The sequence below is a fragment of the Amblyraja radiata genome, chromosome 4, assembly GCF_010909765.2.
Source record: "Amblyraja radiata isolate CabotCenter1 chromosome 4, sAmbRad1.1.pri, whole genome shotgun sequence".
NCBI lineage: Eukaryota > Metazoa > Chordata > Chondrichthyes > Rajiformes > Rajidae > Amblyraja > Amblyraja radiata.
Window position 1 is genome coordinate 54,083,116 of NC_045959.1, and position 22,984 is coordinate 54,106,099.

The following is a 22,984-nucleotide window of genomic DNA, read 5'->3' on the forward strand; positions in this document are numbered from 1 at the left end:
AATGAAACTTATAGCAGACTATTCATTCCATCAGTTCCTCTCCAAAATGTATATAATATCCCCTTAATTTTGAAAACAAAATATTTATCAATTTAGGTCCAATACTTATGATATTGGTTGTTTCATTTTATTGCCTCCACACTTTTGTTTGTTTTACTCTGAACCATTTAAAAAGTTTATTACTCATGCAAAAAAACCCCAACTTCAATGGCAAGTGTGTTGAGTTTTACCAGATAACCTTGATCAGGTTACAAAGGTGCTCTCTGCTTGATTTAGAGAGCTGGAAATAAAAGCCTTTTGGGTCAGCCGAGGAACAGACTCATTAAAGCCAGACTCTGCCAGACACCACTGCCACCCACACAAACCTGGATCAGTCCGGCCTTCATATCACCCAGCACTTTTGGGACGGAATGAAAAGGGTCAGGGCTGCCGCTGTGCATGCACCACTTAGCTTCCAGTTGCACAGAGCAGCAGAACGGGCCAATTAATGCCTTGTTCCTGTCGTTGAGGCACGTCTTTATGAGCAGATCCTTCAGTTGGAGTGTAAATGTGGCACCCGTGATCGTTCCTTCAACAGAGGAAGAAAGGCACATCAGATTTATTCTCTCCCGTACAACTGCGCAATAAATTAAGTAGTGCAAGGCTAAAAGAAACATTTGTCTTAGCCTTCATTCTTTCTGCAGTTCTTATGAATCAGTTCTCTGATCTTTACATCTGTACGTAATTAATACAGGATGCCAACTCCTAAGCAGCATTGTGGAATTATGAGCAAACCGCTGAAGCAACTGAACTCTCCGCAGTAATTTATGGAACCCAATATATTTTGCTGACTGACTGATCTGCCTTGTAAAGGAAATATAACATGTACTTTTGTGTTCGCCTGAATAGTCCACAAACCTGAATATTTCCAAACCCGTGCTATAAATCGGCTTCTTGAAAAAATAATTTACCAGCTTAGAGTCATAGTCATAGTCTTGCACTGTGGAAAGAGGGTCATCTTGCCCTCACCGGCCAACATGTCCCATCTACATTAGTCTCGCCTGTCTGCATTTGGCCCATATCCCTCTAAACCTGTCCTATCCATGTACCTGTATAAATGTTTCTTCAATGTTTCGATGGTACCTGCCTCAACTATCTCCTCCGGCTGCTTCGTTCCATACACCTACCACTCCTTGCATAAAAAAATTACCCCTCATGTTCCTAGAAAATATTTCCCCCCTCACCTTAAACCTATATCCTCTGATTCTCGAATGCCTTATTATGGGCAAGAGACTCTACCCGGTCTACTCCTCTCATGATTTTGTACACAGCTTCCTCAAGGGGCAGAGGCATAAAACACACCTTACATATTACTCTTGCAGATGCTGACTGGAGTAAATTGAGCTCTGGGGTTTATGTAGTTGTCCCTACCTCTCTAATGTAGCAACGTGAAAACACCTACCATATGATTTAAGGGGTATTAGGCTTTATTCCAAAGTAAACGCTGGAAACAATGTGTAGGAAGGAGCTGCAAATTATGGTTTACACCGAAGTAGTAAAGCTACAGAAATATTGAGGCAGTTACTATCGCGACGTTTATGGAACATTTAGACAGGTGCATGGATAGGACAAGTTTACAGGGATATGGGCCAAACGTAGGCAAGTGGGATGAGTGTAGATGAGACATGTTGGTTGGTGAGAGAAAGTTGAGATGAAGGGCCTGTTTCCACACTGTATAACTCTATGACTTTATAGACACAAAATGCTGGAGTAACTTAGCGGGTCAGGCAGCATCTCTGGTAAAAAGGAATAGGTGACATTTCAGGTTCAGTCCCTTCTTCAGACCATTGTCTGAAATTCTGAATCTTATTCAGATTTTCTCCGACACTCCTTCAACAGGAGTGCGTGAAAATAAATTGTGTGCACCACTGGGTTAAGTGATTGCATATAATCGCTAACAGCGAGCAGTCACAGCAAAATGCCGTTCGGGGTTACAGGTTATGACTGCTGAACAGAGCTGCAAACAAATGTGTGTAGCTTTGCAGAGCAGCGTGTATTCCTTTGCAGAGGCAATATCATTCAGTCAGCAATAAGTGAACAGAGTGATCTTAAGCAGACGAGATCCGTGTGCATGTCATTTATAACCTTTCCTGTTAACATCATTACTATATTGACTGCTGGAAGGCCATATTTGTTGCCTTCACTTCAAACACAAAGAAGCGGGCACATTTATTATTTTAATCCATCACAGTACTTATTTTCACTTTATTGGGGCACCGCGGTGTTCTTTTACACATCATTTCTGTAGCTTTTAATTAAATTTTATGGCTTCAGCCAAGAATCCTGGATGTTTTGTGTCTAACTAGGTTCAGGCAGAGTTCAGGTCAGAGATGAATCAGAAGAAAACACAGAGATGGTTATCAATTTATATGATCTCATCTGGCTAAATCACAGAGAAGGCAGGTAAATAACTCAGGACATTGAAGAGGCAACAGACCAAGCCACAGCTTTGACAATAACTAATTCCTCTAATAAAACACCGTTAAAAATTACAAATTTGAAAAATGTTGCGATTCCTTTAAAACTTAAATGATTGAAGAGAAAAAAAAGAACCAACTGCAGGAACGATATCTGATCTTGTAGCTCCACTAATCTTCACTTTAATTGCTCAGTGTTTTTTTTTTAAAACAATACACGAGACATCAGGCATAATTTTCATGCTCCCTTGCATTTGTTATATTTATTTGAATTCTGCAGGATTGATCAGTGTTAGCATTTTACCACAGCGCACTTCGGGAGACGTCAGTCCGCAGCGAGTTCACAATTTATTGCAGGTTTCTGGCCTGTGGATTAGGTGATGGCTTGTTTCTTCAACATTACACATCTGTTCTTTCCTCCTACATTTTACTTTCTGTGGATTTCAAGCACACCTCAGCAGCAGGCGAACACTGACAGGAATTAAGATTCTGCTGCTTTTGGTATTATCGCAAGATTCAGTCAACGAATCTCGGTGTCAGCTATATACTCTTTCTTTGTCTTTTCAGAGACTGGGGGGAATATGTTGCAATGATGTTCAAAATCCCAGTTGTTACAAAAGCCAAAATGGTCGTAACTTTTCACTTGAGTGCTGGGAAGAGAGAGGGTTTAAGCTACTTGTGACAAGGTGTCAAATGTGACAAAATCAAGGTACCCACACCCAATATTCCAGCAACAGTTGCAGGGGAAATTTTAATGGTGATTTGTATTCATCTCTACAAACTACACTTAGCTTCAATCCCCCGTGGTCTCCTTAATGTTTAATTTGTCCGCTGGCTTACACTGACAAAAGAATTTATTTCCTGTGGTGCGCGCAGTTGTAAACGTTTAAGCTGCTTTGTGGAGGCGCAAACCTTTTGATTCTGTCTAATACAACTCTCACGTATTGGAGATGATTCAGTACCAAACACCAAACAGTACAATCCATTAACATTGAAGTGAGTTTAAGACTGTTTGGTGTTCATCTCCTAAAAATTCACAAGATGGATATGATACCCCAGTCGGTGCGGGTTGGAAACAACACCTCCAACATCATCTTTCTGAGCACCGGTTCCCCTCAGTGTGTCCTGAGTCCACTGCTGTTTACCCTGATGACCCACGACTGTTGTGCCAGGATTAGTACGCAGATGACACAACAGTGGTGGGCTTTATCCGGGACGCCAATGAACTAGCTTACAGGGAGGAGGTGAAACAACTGGTGGACTGGTGCAACACGAACAATCTGATCCTGAATGTTGACAAAACAAAGGAGGTCATCGTTGACTTCAGGAGAAACCAGCACAGTCACACACCACTACACATTAATGACATCAATGTGGAGTTTGTCAGTAGCACTAAGTTCCTGGGGATGCAGATCACGAACAGTTTGACCTGGTCACAAAACATCGCATCACTAGTTAAGAGAGCGCAGCAGCATTTGCACTTTCTGCACCGGATAAGAAGAGCTCACCTCCCCCATCCTGTCCTCGCCACTTTCAACAGGGGCACCACAGAGAGCATTTTGACCAGCTGCATCTCTGTCTGGTTTGGGGACTGCAAAGCCTCCGACTGGAAGTCCGTGCAGAGAGTGGTGAGGACGGTTGAAAAAATCATCGGGACTTCTCTTCCTTCAATCCGGGACATTGCGAGCAAACGTTGCTTGTCCAAGGCCAACAGCATTATAAAAGACCCCACACATCTCCATCATGGACTGTTCACTCTGCTGCCCTCGGGCAAAAGGTATCGCAGTATAAGGAGCAGAACGGCCAGGTTTTGCAACAACTTCTTCCCCCGAGCCATCACACTCTTGAATTCCATATAATGTGCCGCCACTATTATCTATTTTTTACTTCTTATCTATTTTGTCCTTTTGTTATTTTATGTTGCACAGTGAGCCAGATGCAACAAAATTTCGTTCAGACTTGCATTTGTTAGTGCATTTTTGAATGACAATAAAGTCTTGATTGATTGATTGATTGATTAATTGATGAAGAAGCAACACTACCTGGGCTTCTCGACTAACTAGACTAAGTGGGCTTCACTGCTGGACGGCACAGAGACGCAGCGGTAGAGCTGCTACCTCACAGCGCCAGAGACCAGTAATTCGATCATGACTATGGGTGCTGTCTGTGCAGAGTTTGTACGTTCTCCTTGTGACTGCACAGTTTTTTCTCTGGGTGCTCTGGTTAAAACACAATATTAAATCATGGTAACCCAAATACCACAGAACAAAAAAACAGAATTTTCTGGAAATATTCTGCAGATCAGGCATAATCTGTAGTTAATATTTCAGGCATAAAGATCATTGACCTGAAAGTTTTAACTCTCATATTATTCTTTATATTGAACATGCAGGAACAGGAACAGACCGTCAAAACACAAGGATGTACCTTTAGAATAGAGATGAGGGGAATTTCTTTAGCTAGAAGGGAGATGAATCTGTGGAATTCATTGCCACAGACGACTGTGGAGGAGGCCAAGACATTGGGTATTTTAAAGCAGAGATCGACACGGTCTCGATTAGTAAGGATGTCAAAGGTTACAGGATCAAGGTAGGAGAATGGCGTTCAGAGGGAAATATAGATCAGCCATGATTGAATGGCAGGGTAGACTCGATGGGCCGAATGACCTAATTCTGCTCTTATATCTTATGGCCCATTGACCCACAACATCTGTGCCGGACAACATCTGTGCTGAACATATACCACCATATCCACACCTTTCTAAAAGCATCTTAAACATATCTGCCTCCACCACCACCCCTGGCAGCCAGCAACCTCTGTTCCAGGTGCCCAGCATCCTCTGTGTAAAAAATCTGCCCTGCACATTTCCATTGTTTTGCCCCTCTTACTTTAAAGCAATGCCAAAAGGCAATAAATGTTGCTTCAACAACTGAGTAATTCTTGTATTTTGAGTTTTTATTGAAGGCAAGTCATCCTATAGGTTAAACGCTTTATTTATTTTCCCCCACCTAGCAATAGACGAAATTGAACCTAAACTGGCGGCACAGGGGAACATCGGCAGAGTTGTTGCCTTACAGTGCCAAAGACCTGTTGTTCGGAGTTTGCACGTTCTTTCCGTGACCTGCGTGGGTTTTCTCTGGGTGCTCCGGTTTCCTCCCACACTCCGGAGACGTACAGGTTTGTAGGCAAATTGGCTCGGTAAAATTGTAAATTATCCCTAGTGTGTGTGCGATAGTGTTAGTGTGCAGGGATCGCTGGTCGGCACAGACTCGGTGGGCCAAAGGACCTATTTCCGCACTGTATCTCCAAACTAAACTAAACTAACACAGTTGCATTTTCTCCTATGAGTTTTCATTGCCAAATTGCCACATTCGATCACCATGATGTAGCCTGGAACAATGGGCTCTGTTGTAACTCACCTGTGGGTTTGGGGTCTGCTTTTATGTTGAGAACACCTTTGAGACTGGAAAGCGAGGCCAGAAGGCCAGGCCTGCTGGGATGAGGTAATGTCTCCATGACGACCACAATCTGAACGGTGTGGATGGAAAACTTCTGGAAGAAGGACACGGCTTTCCAACTGCTTCCTTGACCAAATGTCCTTTCACCGAGTGATTTAGGTTCATTCCTCAATCCAAATGTTGATGTAAATATCTCCTCTTTATTGTCAACCCTTTTGGGGGAGACTGCAGTCTTGGAGGCAATGTCATGTTGATATCTCGGCAGGATCTTCTTGACGAAATTTGTTACTTGATCCAATTTGACTAGACTTAAGTTTACTTTCCAAGGGCGTGATAAATCCAAATAAACTTCAGCTGTTGGGGAAAAAAAAAGAATACATTATATTTAAGAAAAGAAAAATCACTCAAGTTAAAAGTTAAGAAAGACTGACATACAAAGGTGTTTAGAGATACAGCATGAAAACAGGCCCTTCGGCCCACTGAGTCCACTTCAACCATCAATCACCCGTTCACACTAGTTGCTATGTTTTCGCACTACTTTCTCATCAATTCCCTACACACCAGGGGTAACTTACAGAGGCCAATTAACCTCCAAACCCTTTGGGATCTATGAGGAAACAGAAGCACCCGATGGAAACCCACGCGGTCACAGGGAGAACATGCAAACTCCCCAAAGACAGCACCTGAGGTCAGGATCGAATCCAGGTCTCTGTCGCTATGAGGCACTGAGCTGCCCTGTGCTAGTTAGTTGAGTTATTTTGCTGCATGTTTAATAGTGGGATATACATAACTGTGGCGTCCTGAAAAAACAGTAGCATAGGGTGAAGGAAAATAATAAGTGCAGAAAATGTTCATCAGTTTTCAGACTTGTTTGCATGATTTTCTTTTGATACTTGACGAAATTGTAAGATCTAAACCAGATCATCTTTCTTGTCATTTAGCCTTTCTTTTACACTGTCAGAAATACCAGCATACCAGCACTAAGCTTCTTGCTATTTTTTTAAATGTAAGGGAGTAATTTCTTCCACCTTATCCATTGTACAAATCTGGGCTTAAAAATAAGATTTAAGATGATGTCTTCTTTTAAGGCCATGTTATCTTCAATTAATCAGCAGTAATTTGCAAGTTAAAAGTGGGTCGAATCTCGTTATTCCTCAAAATTCGGCTGCTCTCAAAATCTATTTACGTTCTTTAAAATAAAACCTTGAAACAAAATGTATTCAAGTGTACATCTTGTACGTATTAGCCCAATTTGTCAAAACCACAGGCTTCTTACCAACTCTGGGGGAAATACAAAACATCTAATTTTTAAACAATACAGTAAACGCCACATAATAAATCTCAAGTTACAATTAAACTGTGTGGCACGTCAAGGAGTGGACATTTGGGGTGAATTACAAGAGGTGTATGCAGTCCTGGGGTGAAGCTAGCCCAGTTTGAGCTACAAGTGCTCAAATTCAATTAGCAGTCCTGTGCTTGTCTGCATCGCTTCCTTCAAACATATGCTCGTTTGTAGTAGACAGGTTCAGCTTTTACTTTACATTTGTCTTCTATTAAAAAGGAAAGAAACGGTCTCTCTTCTTGCAAGTGAAGTATATGAGGCAGACAAGCAGAAGTGGAAAACTGCAGCACAGTGCATTGTTGGACACCATGAAAATGAAAACTCACATTAGATCGAAGGAGCTGCTTAGAAAATGCACTTTGTCGTCTCCAATTACAATCGCATTTGATGTTAACAGACAATAGACAATAGACAATAGGTGCAGGAGTAGGCCATTCGGCCCATCGAGCCAGCGCCGCCATTCAATATGATCATGGCAGATCATCCACAATCAGTACCCCGTTCCTGCCTTCTCCCCATATCCCCTGACTCTGCGATCCGTAAGAGCTCTCTTTTGAAAGTATTCAGAGAACCGGCAGATAATTCCACAGACTCACAACTCTCTGTGTGAAAGAGTACGTTTCCTCATCTCTGTTCTAAATGGCTTACCCCTTATTCTTAAACTGTAGCCCCTGATTCTGGAGTCGAGCAATGATCCCTTTAAATATTTAGCATTTCAATGTTTAGGAAATGTTCACCAAAATAGGTTTCCTAATTAAATGCCATCCCACAGTTTCTGAATTTTAAACTAAACTTTAATCTTTATTTAAAAGAAGCATATTGGAGCAGCTGGTAGAGTTGCTGTCTCACGGCACCCGAGACCCAGATCGTGTGGTGTTTGCACGTTTCTCCCTGTCATCACGTGGGTTTCCTCCAGGTGCTCCTGGTTTTCTCTTATGTAACTGTCCTCCCTACGTGATTGTTACATCCCAAAGACACGAGAGTTTGTAGGTTAATTGAGTCTAGTATGTAGGGAATGGACGAGTAGGATGAAAGTAGGATAACATAGAAACCCAGTAAATGCGTGATCAATGGTTAATTGGTCTCCGTACATTGTCCCTAGAGTGTTTGGAGTGGATGTAAAAGTAGGATATCATAGAACTAGCGTGAACGGGTGACTGTTGGTAGGTATGTTGCAAAACCTACCTTCAGCGTCGCTGCAGATCTGTCCCAGCCCGTGTGCATGATTTTGGCGCCGTTGAGAGGGGGGCGGGTTTAAAACGCGATTTTCCCGAGGCTATTCAAATCGAGGTTGTTCAGCCTACTTAGTTGCTGACGAAAAATCGCTGGGACGTTGGTTCGCTGGAGCTATTTTTAAACTATATTGGTTCATTTAGTTGTTATAGTAAGTTAAAAATTATCCTCTAAACCCGCGACCGCCGACAACGGGACGGATCTCATACAGCGGACAACGGAAGGTAGGTTGTTTATTTTTACATTAAAAAGGGCTTCTTAAGATCCCTTTATACAAAGTTTAATGTTGCGAGTAGCTAATTTAGGGCCCCATTAAATCCCGCAGTATTATTCTGGGCATATGGGATACAAATCTACCGCAATGGGAACGTTCTAAACCAGCGCGTGCCACAGAGTTCCACAGGATCCCACTCGAAAGCTGATTTAAATGGCCATTAATTTACAACAATTGAACACTAAATTCCTTCCATTTGGCCTATAAATTAATGTCAATGAGATTTAAAAATCATGTTTTATTGTGAATTCTTTGTGAATGTTATTTGGACACTTAGGCTATTTAAAAATGTTAATCTTTTCTTAAGAAATGGATAGATGTTTAGATCTAGTAATTGAAGTTTGGAATTAGCTACAATTGGGTAACTAACTAATTATATGCTTTAATTTCAGGTCATCCAAGTAAGATTGTTTCATATTTGTTTCAGAATGCTTCAATCTATAATAACTGAAAATTTCTTTCAGTTCTCTTAATTTTTAAGAAAGTTTTGGCCATTTCACTGTCCTCGATCACAGCTTTTGTGTTAAGTCAATGGAAAATCAATAGGGAACAAGATGCTAATTTCCGAGTATGAAAATGGCCATAGCTGTTTTAATACTGAAGATATGAAAGTGAATTAGGTGTCAAATTAAACTTATTTTTGTGCTTTATCTGATGGGATAAATTGCAGACTTGATTTTTAAAATCTCAAAATTTTGTAACATTGCTACTGTTGGCCGGCGTGGACTCGATGGGCCAAAGGGCCTGTTTCCACACTGTATCTTTTAATCACAGAAAAGGTTTCATGACCACATGTGCAAGGGTTGATTAGTTTAGTTTAGAGATACAGCGTGGAAACAGATCCTTTGGCCTACTGAGTCCGTGCCGACCAGCGATCCCTGCACATTAACACCATCCTATACTCACTAGGGACAATTTACAATTTTTACCAAGCCAAAAAGCCTATAAACCTGTACATCTTTGGAGTGTGGGAGGAAACCAGAGCACCCGGGAAAAACCAATGCAGGTCAAGGACAGAACGTACAAACTCCGTATAGACAGTACTCATTGTCAGGATGAAACTCTGGTCCCTGGCGCTGTAAGGCAGCAGCTCTACGGCTGTGCTACCATGGCACCCTTGGGCAAAAGGTTTGAGTGAATTTCAAATATACCCACAAAGTATATTCAATCTAATACATGAGGAAGAAATTTTGCTTTTGTGAAAGCAAATCTTAAACTGACAGAAACTTTTAAACCTTCAGGAGATCTCAATTCACTCTACAGCCAACATTATGTAATATATTCACTCTGGCAAGGTAGGGAATCACAGCGGTCAAGTTATGCACCGCAAGGTCCAACCAATATTAATGAGATTAACAACAGTTTTAATGGCGCTGAAAGATAAAAATTGCCCGAATTATTCTTTCAAGGGTTCTTTGATAACCACCAGAGAGGAGATGAGATTGATCTGAAGGACAGCAGCTCCAGCAGCGCAGAGCTCCTCAGTGCTGAGCTAAAGTGCTGGCACAGACTGTATACCTGCAGTGTGGTTGGAACCTAAGATCATCCGGCACAGAATCAAAAATCACTTAGCTAAGCATGAAAACAAAAGGTTTGAACAACAGGATGTTACAAGGTTGTTGCCAGGACTTGATGGCCTGAGCAACAGGGTTGGGCAGCCTAGGACTTTATTCCTTGGAGCGCAGGAGGATGAAGGATTTAGAGATGTATAACATCATGAGGAGAATAAACAGCATAAAAGCACAGTCTTTTAGCCAGAGTAGGGCATCATGTTTGGAACAGAAATTGTGGGCCGAAGGCCCTATTCCTGTACTGGACTGTTCTTTGTTCTACATGCTATGTAGAGTTCAGATACATAATTTAGCATAGGAATGTGTAGGAAAGAATTGCAGATGCTGGTTTAAATAAAAGGTAGACACAAAATGCTGGAGTAACTCAGCGGGTCAGGCAGCATCTCTGAAGAGAAGAAATGGGTGGCGTTTCAGGTCAAGACCCTTCTACAGCATTTTGTGCAGTTAGCTTAATGTATGTTTAATAAACTAGATTTAGTTTGAAGAGGCATTGCTATAGCTGATATGCTTTAGTCAGAGGGAAGTGAATCTGTAGAATTTGTTGCCACAGACGACTGTGGAGGCCGTCACTGGGTATTTTTAAGGTGTAGATTGACAGATCCTTGATTAGCAAAGGTGTCAGGGGTTATGGGGAGAAGGCAGGAGAATGGGGTTGAGAGGGAAAGATAGATGAGCCATGATTGAATAGCGGAGTAGACTTGATGGGCCGAATGGAGTAATTCTGCTACTACAGCGTATGAACATATGAACGTGCATATTTAATCATGTTGAGAATTGTGTCATAATTGTAGAATCGACTATGTTTGTTAGTGCTATGCAAGAAAGGATGTATGAGTAAAACAAAAAGTTTACAACATAGCTCCACTTGTAGGGAATATCACAATAATCCAGTGATTGACTACGTTTCCAAACTGAGTCTAAGTTGAAGTGACACAGCCTTCAATGTCAAGTCTTAATCATGGAACTCGCTTACAATATTCCTCCTTGTGTAGAGTGATGTGATTTTCTAATACAGGTGCACAACCTTTTATCCGAAGATCCAAATAACGAAAACCTCCGAATAGCGGACATTTTTTCGGTCCTTGAAGAAAGGTCCTTGAAAACGTTCACCGAGGGCGGCCCGCAGAGGTGACAGCGGAACCTCCGGTCGGTCCTCGAAGAAAGGGGAACTAAATCCCCATTCATAAAAGAGAAGATGAAGGTATATTGCGCGGGAGGGTTAATAATTGACAATATGCTGCTGCTTGCCCGCTGAGTTAAAAAGTTCCCACGGTAGACTCACGATACACAGTGTATCGTGAGTCTTGCGTGGGAACTTTTTAACTCAGCGGGCAGGCAGCAGCAGATTGTCGCTCCCTTCAGTTTCACCCCACCTACACCCCTCTGCTTCCCGGCCATGTGTGTGACCCCTTCCCTCCCCTCTCCAGCTCCCTGCTCATTGCACCGGCGCGGGGGCTTTGCACTGTCTTCACGTCGGCGATGACAGCAGGTCAGTGCCAGTCACCGGAGACGTCAGGACCAACGGGCACCGACCCCCAGGCCCACTACAAGCACGGAGATCCCAGAGACCCACAGCCAGCAGCAGCCCTGCCCCGTTCCAACTCCAGAGGAAAACTGCAAACTGGCCGGAGACGTCAGGACCACCAGAAGCCGCTCCCCGAGCTGCGCCCCCTCATCGGGACACCGACCCCCAGGCCCACTCCAAGCACGGAGATCCCAGAGACCCACAGCCAACAGCAGCCCAGCCCAGCCCCGCTCCAACTACAGAGGAACCTGGGTTGCGGATGACGGGGCGCAGCTCGGGGCGTCGTAGGGGCCCATCGGGGAGCGGGTTCCTGTTGGTCCTGACGTCTCCGGTCACCTGCCATCCTCCGGGAACTGTACCGCCCTTGCAGGAGAGTGGGGTTGTTTGCAGTTGCAGAGGGAGGGGGCAAGGGCGGTACAGTTCCCAGTATCAGCTCCAGTCCAGGGGGGTGGCCGGAGACGTCAGGACCAACGGGACACCGACCCCCAGGCCCACTGCAAGCACGGAGATCCCAGAGACCCACAGCCAGCAGCAACTCCAGCCCAGCCCCGCTCCAACTCCAGAGGAACACATAGGGGCAGAAGCTGATGGTGTGCAAGGTACGTCTTGTTCTTGGGGTGGCGGATGAGGGGGCGCAGCTCGGGCTGTGGGCAAACTGCCACTTGTCGCCGTAGCGGCCCATCGGGGAGCGGATTCCTCTGGAGTTGGAGGGGGAGGGGGGTATTGTGCTGTTTGATCGCCCCCTGCTATCCCAGGGACAGGGAGACACAGCGGCTTTTTAGACTGGTGGGCAATCACTTCCAAAGTTCTGCCCACACAGTCAGTACACCTCTCCTACACTGCATTTCATACAAACATTTATTCTGCAAGAAAAAACTACATTGAAGACTCAAACTCGCGACCGAGTAACTGCCGGGATCAAGGCGCAAACTCGCGACCTTGCGGATATGAGCCGAGCACTCTACCACTGAGCCAGCCATTAAAATCTACGCTAAAAAATTTCCATTCCGAAGGCCGACAAATTCTGAATTACGAAAAGTGTCTGGTCCCAAGGCTTTCGGATAAAAGGTTGTGCACCTGTACAGGTAAGCTTTGAAACAAAAGTTATTATCTAACAGCCTATTATCTCATGAAGTGGTTTGGTGTTAAATGTAGTTTAATATCTCTCTTTTGAAACAAATTGAATCCATTTACGACATTAAGTGCATTACATTAAGTCAAGTTGTTAATGTGATATCAAATATTATTTTTTTTTAGTATAGTTTATTATTATTTTTGGTGCTGAATTTCATTGCTGCTCAAATATCAAACACTGCCCCACAAATGATTAAAAAAAAACTATTAATGAAAGCACATCATTACATCAACAAATGACCTTAAGCTAAATATTGAATGAAGCCTGAATGCATTACAACACTGCCGAACTTTATTTTTCACATGTCAGCTCTCTTTAAATCAAAGATTATTACTTTAAACAGCGTCACCATGCTTAGGAACTGCAAAATTGGGATCAATTGGGCAAATTCCTGAAGTTATATGATGCCATAACTGTGGAAATCATCTGCACAGAATGAAATGCGCAGGTTCAGCGTGGATCTGATCTAATGCTCCTACACTCTGGTTTTTTATCCCCCCCCCGTTGCCCTGCTTCAAATTATGAAGGGCCAGCATGCCAGGATGAAACCTGCATTAGTTCTCCCACTCACTGGGGAATTGACTCAGTTGGGAATGGATTTATTGCACATTCACACATGGAATGAAGCTCGTGTCAGATGAGGCCAGTGACACTTCATATGATTCAAATTAACCTGTTATAGGCACTCTGCCGGGCCAACCACTGTGTAAAAATGACGACATTTTTTCTGAAGAAAAAAACCCACTGATGGAAACCAGGGATGCCAAGCCATAATGGTTCCAATTTGTTCCAACTAATCTATCACCTGCCAGAATTATTGCCTTGGTGGGTTACTAGTCACGTTACTCTGCAGCTTTTCGGGAAGCCGCTGAACTTGTTAATGGACGGAATTATATCCTTTGCTAAATTCAGGAATCTCTTGAAGAAATACTTATTTGGTATCCTGAACGAGCAGGGGGCAGGAGAGGTCGATCAATCACACACAAGTTTATAACTACAGCGGTGGAACTTCTATTTGAGTTATGTAATGTGTAATGTTTTGGATCAAGGAAAATAATCTTTTTTTTTGCCAGAATGGTAACACAATGCTACTATTTTTTAGGTGAACAGGATGCCAACGTTACATTTTATTGCTATTTTCTGAAGGCCCATATAAAGCTATGTCTCTCCGGTTAGTAATAAACTAAAGTAAGCCATGGAGGATCTTAAACTACAGGCATTTGAAGCCCTGCGGAATGATCTATGGGCTTGATAACCTGCACAGATACGTGAAAAAACTGTGTAGGAAGGAACTGCAGATGCTGGTTTTTACCGAAGATAGACACAAAGTGCTGAAGTAACTCAACAGGTCCGGCAGCATCTCTGGAGAAAAAGGATGGGTGGCGTTTTGGGTCGGAACCCTTCTTCAAACTCGTTAAAAAAATATTTGTCTTACAAAACATGCCATAACGTTCTTATCAGCCACCACTTCCTGCATGAACTACAATGTGCATTCACTAATATTTGTACTAGGGGAAAAAATAAATTTGTTGCCAAAAGGTTTTGCCAAATGTATGGAAAAAATGCCTCTTCATTTGGCATCAGGTGCAGTGCCATAATCCTGCCATCACTCGTTCATTGGTGGTTCTGCTGTTGAGCTACTTGCTGTCAGCTTTTTGTAATAAAGAATGACGGCTAGGCTTCCTGCACGTTTAAATTGAAAGATTAGGTTTCTGCTAAATTGCATATGTTTACCTCCTGCTCCTGCCAATTGACAAATTGTTTACAACATGCAGTGCACTTGAACAAATGTTAACCCATTAAGGATAACTCCTCCACCTTGTGCTACGTAAAACTAAATGCACAAAAATCAAATGGCAGAGGATCCCCCCGCAGGAAGCTCTTTAGCCGAAATATCTTAACTATGTACATGTGCAAGATTTTGATGTGATCAGATGATGCACGTTAGGCTTGGCACTTTAGCCAGAATCACTGTGGCTGCGATCAACAAAAGACTTTAAGACCCCAAGACATAGGAGCAGATTTAGGCCATTCTGGCCATCGATTCTGCTCTGCCATTCAGTCAGGACTGATCTATTTTTCCCTCTCAACCCCATTCTCCTGCCTTCTCCCCGTTACCTTTGACGCCCTTCCCACTCAATAACCTATCAACCTCTGTCTTAAAAATACCCAACATCTTAGCCTCCACAGCCGCCTGTGGCAATGAATTTAACAGATTCACCATTCACTGGAAAGTTAAATTCTTCCTCATCTCCATTTTGAAGATAAGTCCTATTATTCCGAGGCTGTTCCCTCTGGTCCTAGACTCTCCCACTACTGGAAACATCCTTGCCACATTCACTCTATCCAGACCTTTCATTATTTGAAACATTGGACATTGGGGATGTAAGGTTCTGGGCTCTTACCTGGACCATTGAGAAAGTCTTTAATTTGCAAAGAGAGGAGTGGAGGGGGAATGCCAGCTTTGAGATCAGCATCCCCCGCAGCGGTCTGTAACCAAAACACACTGTAGTCCAGAGCTTCAGGAAGGGTCTTACCTGGATCTACAACAGAAGCAGAACAAAATTACAAGTAGTTTAGTGTAGGGATACAGTGTGGAAACAGTCCCTTCAGCCCACTGGGTCTGCCGTGACCAATGATCACTAGTTTATACTGGTTATAGTCATAGAGTTATACAACATTAACACAGGCCCTTTGGCCCAATTTGTTCTATCCTTCACACTAATGACAATTTTCAGAAGGCAGTTAACCTACAAGCATACATGTCCTTGGAACGTGGGTGGAAACCACAGAGAAAACCCACGCGGTCACAGGGAGAATGTACAAACTCCGTTCAGACAGCTCCCGTAGTCAGGATCAAACCCGGGTCTCTGGCACTGCAAGGCAGCAACTCTATCGCTGTGCCACCTAGCCACCCCAAATTTCTCCAGTTGAATTATGCAACATAAAATTTCACTTGGATAAAACTAATCTCAAATAACCTTTTAAATCACTGCAAATTATCTTGACTTCCCCCTTGTCTGTTGAGGATAAAAGAGGGTCTGTGTTAGTTCAATGTACTTTCATCAGCTTACACAGTGGAAACAGGAAAAACACAGCCAGACCCTTCAAAAGGACAATACCAAAGACATTTGTTGGCATCTACTCCCATCTTGTAAGCAAAATAACTCTGCCAAAGATTTTGTAATAGTGAACTTTAACTGAAATGCTAGTCAAGCTGTGTTGAATGGCAAAGTTCTTGTGCCAATTTAAAAAGCAATCAACAGATGTTGTTCCTTCCTTGTCTTTGGATCAATGTCAAGGAGCTCGCTATTCAATAGCCTTGTGAAAATGGGGGGACTATGTATAAACACAGCTGTAATTTCTACATGGTGAAACCAAAATGTATAAAAATGGCCTTTAATAAAATCTGACAATGTGCACTTTAACCACATGTGATTTTTTGTATTAAAAATCTCAAATTGTGGAGAACAGAGGCAAATAAATAAATGATGGGTCTTTGTCCCAAACATTATGGAGGTCACAGTAGCTGTGTTGAACCGATTGCAGTAATTTAAAGTTGCAGTTCACTGCTATCATCTCAAGGATAACGAGCAATGGCCATAAGTGTGTTTGTCCAGTAATATTCACATGCTATGAATGACTATAATAAAATTAAAACAAGTCATTTCAACTTTGTATTGCCCTACGCCCAGTACAGTCGAAAAAAGGGTCTCAATCCAAAACATCACGGCATTTAAGAGGCTTTTAGGCACATGATTATGCAGGGGATAGAGGGATTATGGATCATGTACAGGCAGAAGAGATCAGTTTAACTTGGCATCATGTTCGGCACAGACATTGTGGGCTGAAGGCCTCGTTTCTGTGCTGCACTGTTCTCTGTTCTAATAACCAAATCAGGCAATTCAGTGGTTCTTTATTCCATGTTTTTTGTAAGATGAACAGTCCTATGCATAACCTAAATGGGTAAACATCTACTGATCTTTTCTCAACCATGAAATAAAATGATCACCTTCTATTTTCCATCATAAACACTGACAGACTCTCAATTTGTTATTTTTAATAAAATATTTTTTGCATTGCAATTATTATGGTCGGTAGGGACTCAGTTGGTCACCGAGCCCGTTTCCAAGCTGTATCTCTAAAGAGCAAAGTGTAAAGTTATCGTACAACTATATTCAGCAGTGCCACAACATAGTTATTTTATTCAATACACACCTCTTATTTCAGTAAACATTTTCAAAGGATAAAAATATACAAAGATGTAAAACTACAAGGCAGCAGAGCTGTTAGTGTGATTTCCTCACTGCTCCAGGGGTCATGTTCCATCTTGACATTGATGCTATCTGTGCAGAGTTTGCAGGCTCTCAACGTGACCTCCTGGGTTTCCGGTGGCTGCACTGGTTTCCTTCCTAAAGCATGCTGGTAACTATCATCTGCCGATCAAAAGCCCCCCTCGCCTGTGCTCACCTATTACCTGCTTCGCATTGTCCTGCCCCTCTTCCCTCCCAACTTTCTCCCCCACCCCCACTCTGCCTCACAATCAGTCTGCAGAAGGGACCTTACTGGAAATGTCACCAATCCATGTTCTCCAGAGATTACGCCTAACCATCTGAGTTACTCCAGCCCTTATGTGTCCTTGTTTCTACATTCTAACTTTTGTAAGTGCTCCCTTAGTGCAGATAAGTCATAGTCAAAGAGTCATAGAGTCTTACAGCATGGAAGGCCCTTTGGCTCAACTTCAACATTTCCCATCAATACTAGTCCCACCCACCTGTGTTTGGCCCATATCCCTTTAAACCTGTACCTGTCTAAAGAATCAAAGGATAATTGATGGGCATGTGAAAGAGAATGAAACAGAAGGACTAAGTGGAAGAGGAATGGGGATTGATGGGATTGCAGCCCAGGCATGGAGCTGGTGGGCCGAATGGCACCGTTCTGCATCATTATAAGTAAACAAGATTGGACCAGCACCAATACTAGCACAGTGTATCTCCTTCCATGTAATACATTCGAGAGAACAGTGATTTCTAAATTACCTTATGTGCTTTGCTCAGTATGTATTGGCAAATTCCTGCTGTTTGATTCCTTCCATAACCAAATAAATCTTGGCACTGAGAATATGTGCACAGTCCAGCCACCTACAGTGGCCAATATTTAACACCCTCAACGAGAATCTTATGTCCTAGTAACCTGAAGAAGCAGGATTTTCATGTGTGATTTGCAATTACAATAATGCCTTTAATTTGGTAAAATTGCATTGAAACATAGAAAATAGGTGCAGGAGTAGGCCACTCGGCCCTTCAAACCAGCACCGCCATTCAATATGATCATGGCTGATCATCCAAAATCAGCACCCCGTTCTTGCTTTTTCCCCATATCCCTTGATTTCTATCGCCCTAAGAGCTATATCTAACTTTTTCTTGAATACATCCAGTGAATTTGCCTCCACTGCCTTCTGGGGCAGAGAATTCCACAGATTCACAATTCTCTGAGTGAAAAAGTTTTTCCTCATCTCAGACCAAATTGGCCTACCCCTTAGTCTTAAACTGTGATCTCTGTTTCTGGACTCTCCCAACATCGGGAACATTTTTCCTGCAAAGTGTGATCTGGTGCTGGAGGGATCTGACAGCTGAAGGGAGATAACGATCCAACACATAAGCAGTATGGTGTCGGGGGAATGACGCCAGGTGCTGCAGTGACCACACCGTCACTTGCATGGTTTATTCTAATTACAGTGGTAAGAATGCCAAGGACCACATGGGGGCGCCGTCCCTCGTTGTCAGAGTCCCTGTACGATGACACTGGCGATCTCGGGCTTGTCCCAACAACTCAGTCCTGGTCTTCAACCGAAGAGGCGTGGTGACGTCAGGCTTCTTCATGCCATTCACCCTGCCTCGAAAGGGAGTGCTGATAGTACAGGTTTATTCCTGGCAGCACAATATCGGGGATAGAGAGACAACTCTAGAGGTCTCTGGAGTATCCAGGCGGCCAGTTTTTGCCTTTGTGTGTTGGGGAGGGCACAATCCCTTGTTGTCTGTGGGCAGGAAGAGCTTCTAGCATCTCAGGCTTGCCCCGGCCACTGAGTCCTAGCCTCAGGTCAGTCCAGGATTGCTTTTTGCAGCTGTCCAGTCTTAACCACACGGTGGCGCTGGTGGTCTCAGGTCTGCCCCAGTGGCTCGGTCTTCCATGTACTTGCATCACAACTAGGAGGGAGGCAGCTCACTTTATCCGGAGGAGGCGCTGTCCTGAACGGCTGCCTGTCCTGCAGCTGTCCGTTTTTTCCCCTTCTTTTTTATTATTTTTAGTTCGTTAAGTGTACAGTCAGGGGGTCTAAATCTTTTATGTGTGGGGGGTGGTGGGGGGGAAGGGGGAAACTGCTTTTCTAAGTCCCTACCTGGTCGGAGGGGTTGCCTTCCTCCGAGCAGCGTCTTCGACCTGTCCTCGCGGCCTACCAGCGGGTCCTGGAGCGACGTTTCCCTGAGGGGACCTGGCCAGAACATCGGCGTTGGCGGCGGCGCAGAACGTCGGCGTTGGCGGCGGCGCAGAACATCGGCTTTGGCGGCAGTGCAGCGCTGGAGCGCTATTGCGGAGCGGGCGATGCCTTTCCTGGGTCGCCGCGCTGGGACTCCAGTATGCTTGGTACCGCCGAGGAAAACATCGTGGAGCCGCGGTTCTGCGGAGCGGCCAACTGCGACGTTGAACTTACATCTCGCCGAGATCACCAGTGTGCGGAGCTCCGTCTGGCGTGGTCTGTTGGCTTGGAAGCCGCAGGCTCCGGTGGGAAGGCGGCCGTTCCTGGCACCCCAAGCCGCTGGGGGTTCTCCCGACGCCGGAGTACCATCACCTGGCGAGAACATCGGGCGCCGTGGCGGCGACTGTGGAGGCCTCAATAGGCCCGACTATGGGTGGACAAGAGGATGGGGACTGGACTTTGTGCCTTCCCCCACAGTGGGAATCACTGTGGGGGGATGTTTTGGTGTTGAATTTCTTTATGAATACTGTGTTGTATTTTTATTAGTGTGCTGCAAGGACATCAGAATTTCCCCTGAATAAGGGGATTAATAAAGTAATCAATCAATCAATCTCCATTCCTGGCTCTCTTCCTTCTTCCCTCTTCTTTCTCTTTCTTCCAAGTTCCCATTTCTTTTCTTCTCTTCTAGTCTCCCTTTTCTCAGTCTTCCTCTCTGGCTTGAAGGGCTGGGTTTTATAGAGAACAGACTGACAAGGAACAAGTGGCCAAGCATTAGCAATAATACTGGGAATTGGCCTCTTTAAGTCAGCCACTAAAAGAGATCAGAGTGACCTCCAAGGGAGAGGGCGCCGTCACAGAACTCTCTCCCTTGTTTTTCAACAACATTTGGGGACAGAATAGCAGGAATGCTTCCCACCAGCTCCCTTACTTACATGGAAAACACTCCAGAAATAGAGCACTCCAATCACCTGAAGTCCACACACCCATTCCCCTCTCAACCTATGACTTCCCGAGACCAGATTGCTGGTATGCGGCACTGCTAAACGCCACAATGTTTTGCAGTAACCAGAAACCCATCTGATGCCTCTTCCTTCCTCAATTGTCTTGTCAAAAGTCGGCGGCACAGTGGTGCAGCAGTAGAGTTGCTGCCTTACAGTGTCAGAGACCTGGGATTGATCCCTGACGACAGGAGCTGTCTGTATGGAGCTAGTACGTTTCCCTGTGACCTGCGTGGGTTTTCTCCGGGTGCTCTGGTTTCCTCCCACATCCCAAAGCCAGACAGATTTGTAGAATAATTGGCTTTGGTAAAAATTGTAAATTGTCCCCAGTGCAGGATAGTGCTAGTGTATGGGGTGATCGCTGGTCAGTGCGGACTCGGTGGGTCAAAGGGCCTGTTTCCATGCTGTATGTCTAAAGTCTAAACTCCAATCCTCTGTCCCAAACTCTGAACTCCCATTAATATATCCTACCTAAAGCCCAAATGACCCAATCATAAATCACTAACTGACGGCTGATCCTTCCCGAAGAGCAGTTCCTTGGCAGATCCACGATGCAAAAATCTTTCAAACAGGAAGGAAATTATAAAATTGCGATAAAAAGAAAGTTCTGTTAAATTTAACCGAGTCAGCATGAAAGTATACGGCGAAGTTAAGCAAACTTTGATTATTTTCTGTGGAACCTCAAAGGTTGAGGGGAGACTTGATGGAAGGAGATATAATTAGAAGAGGTATAGATGGGAAGATAATTGAAACCTTTTCTCCCCAGGGTGGAAATGCCAAAGATGGGAGGACATAGCTTTGTGAGGGTGGTGGATGCCTGAAATGTGCTGCCAAGGGTGGTGATGGAGGCAGATGCACTTCAGGTATTTGAGGTTTTTAGAGAAACACGGATATGCAAGGAATGGAGGAAACATGAATCACATGCAGGCAGAGGAGATTACTTTAACTAGGTTCATGTTTGGCATGGGCATTGTGGGCCGAAGGGCATGTTCCTGTGCGGTATGTTCTATGCTCTGAAACCTCCCCTTCCACATTTCCCTGTTGGTAAATTTTCCCAGTCAGTAAGCCCTTCCCCCATTTGGAGTTAGTTAATTTGTAGAAGTTAATGTAGACACAAGGAACTGCACATGTTAGGTTACAAAAAAAAAGACACAAAATGCTGGAGTACCTTAGGGCGCCAGACAGCACCTCTGGAGAACATGGAGGTGACGTTTCTGGTCGGGGCCCCTCTTCAGACTCTATGACATTCCTCTATAAACTTCAAACCATCCAAAACTGCATTGTCTACCATTTATTCCAGAATCCTATGATCATTTATGGTGGTAGGGGGAGTTGAAAGGTTAATGAGAAGAGATAAATAATCTTGTTCTTACCCATACATTTGTAGTCTGATGGCACGGCTTTCAATGTGGCATCAAAAAACGATAGCTCGGCCTTCTGCTTCCGGTGATGGCAACTCAATAATAATGAAGGCTGGGCTATCACCAAGTATAAGAAGGGCTCCAGTTGAAGATCATTCGTTCCTCTGCGACCTGGTTGTCGGACTATGGTGATTCCAAGAGCTTGTCGAGCTGAAGACCTGCTAGGTGTGTGGAGACTCTCCAAAGACAAGTGACCGGTGACCTTCCCTGTGGATAACGGCACGTTACTATTCAGGAGGTTGTCAGCTGTCATGACTGCAATCCCCACCTGGCCCGCTTTGTTCTCTGGTGCCTCTTCGGTCTCAACGCTCAGCAGGTTTAACGTGCTCTTGCTAAATTTGTCACTCTCTTTCATTTGTTGACTTTCTTGTTGGAGCTTTGCTTTGGGATTCATTGTGAAGGAATAAGTCATGAGTGAGACACGACCAGCTGTAATAAATATGTCGAAGGGGATAAAATTTAAGTTCTTCACGATGGAGGACTGACGGGAAGGCCTGGCAAGATGGTGGCTGGTTCCACTCCGCTGTTCAATTTGAACAATCCGGATTCGTGCACTGTCGCTCCCGATACCACTGTCCCGGGCACCACTGTGCCGTGATGAACCGTCCATAGGAACTCCTTCTGAAGAGGTGACCTTATTCTGATCTTGTTGCTGGAACTGCAATAGTAAGATGTGAAAATGACATTTATTATCAGCGTACTAAGTTTGAGTTTGGTTTATTGTCACGTGTACCGAGGTACAGTGAAAAGCTTTTCTTGCACCCTAACCAGTCAGCGGAAAGATAATACATGATTACAATCAAGCCATCCACAATGTACATACATGATAAAGGGAATAACGTGAATACCATTGAGTGCAAGATAAAGCAAGTAAAGTCCAATCAAAGATAGACCAAGGGTCTCCATTGAGGTAGATAGCTGTTCCGGACAGCTGTAAATTATACTCCTGTTCTTACTTTTTTTTTGCTTTCACTTTCATTGATTTCAAGGGTGGCACAGTAGCGCAGCGGCAAAGTTGCTGCCTTATAGCGCCAAAGACCCGGGTTCGATCCTGACTAAGGGTGTAGGAAAGAACTGCAGATGCTGGTTTCAATCG

At 44.0% G+C, this 22,984-nt stretch overlaps 1 protein-coding gene across 6 annotated transcripts in view; it reads right to left on the minus strand.

Moving 5' to 3' along the window:
• The window catches only part of vps13b (vacuolar protein sorting 13 homolog B), an 806,769-nt gene that overhangs the window by 119,698 nt on the left and 664,087 nt on the right, over nucleotides 1-22,984 (minus strand). For all 6 annotated transcript variants that reach the window (XM_033019455.1, XM_033019454.1, XM_033019453.1 and 3 more), the window contains exons 34-37: nucleotides 21,841-22,546; nucleotides 15,400-15,537; nucleotides 5,876-6,268; nucleotides 366-568 (exon numbers count right to left, since the gene is read on the minus strand). In XM_033019455.1, the coding sequence (XP_032875346.1) occupies nucleotides 366-568; nucleotides 5,876-6,268; nucleotides 15,400-15,537; nucleotides 21,841-22,546 (1,440 nt within the window). The remainder of the gene's footprint in view (nucleotides 1-365; nucleotides 569-5,875; nucleotides 6,269-15,399; nucleotides 15,538-21,840; nucleotides 22,547-22,984) is intronic.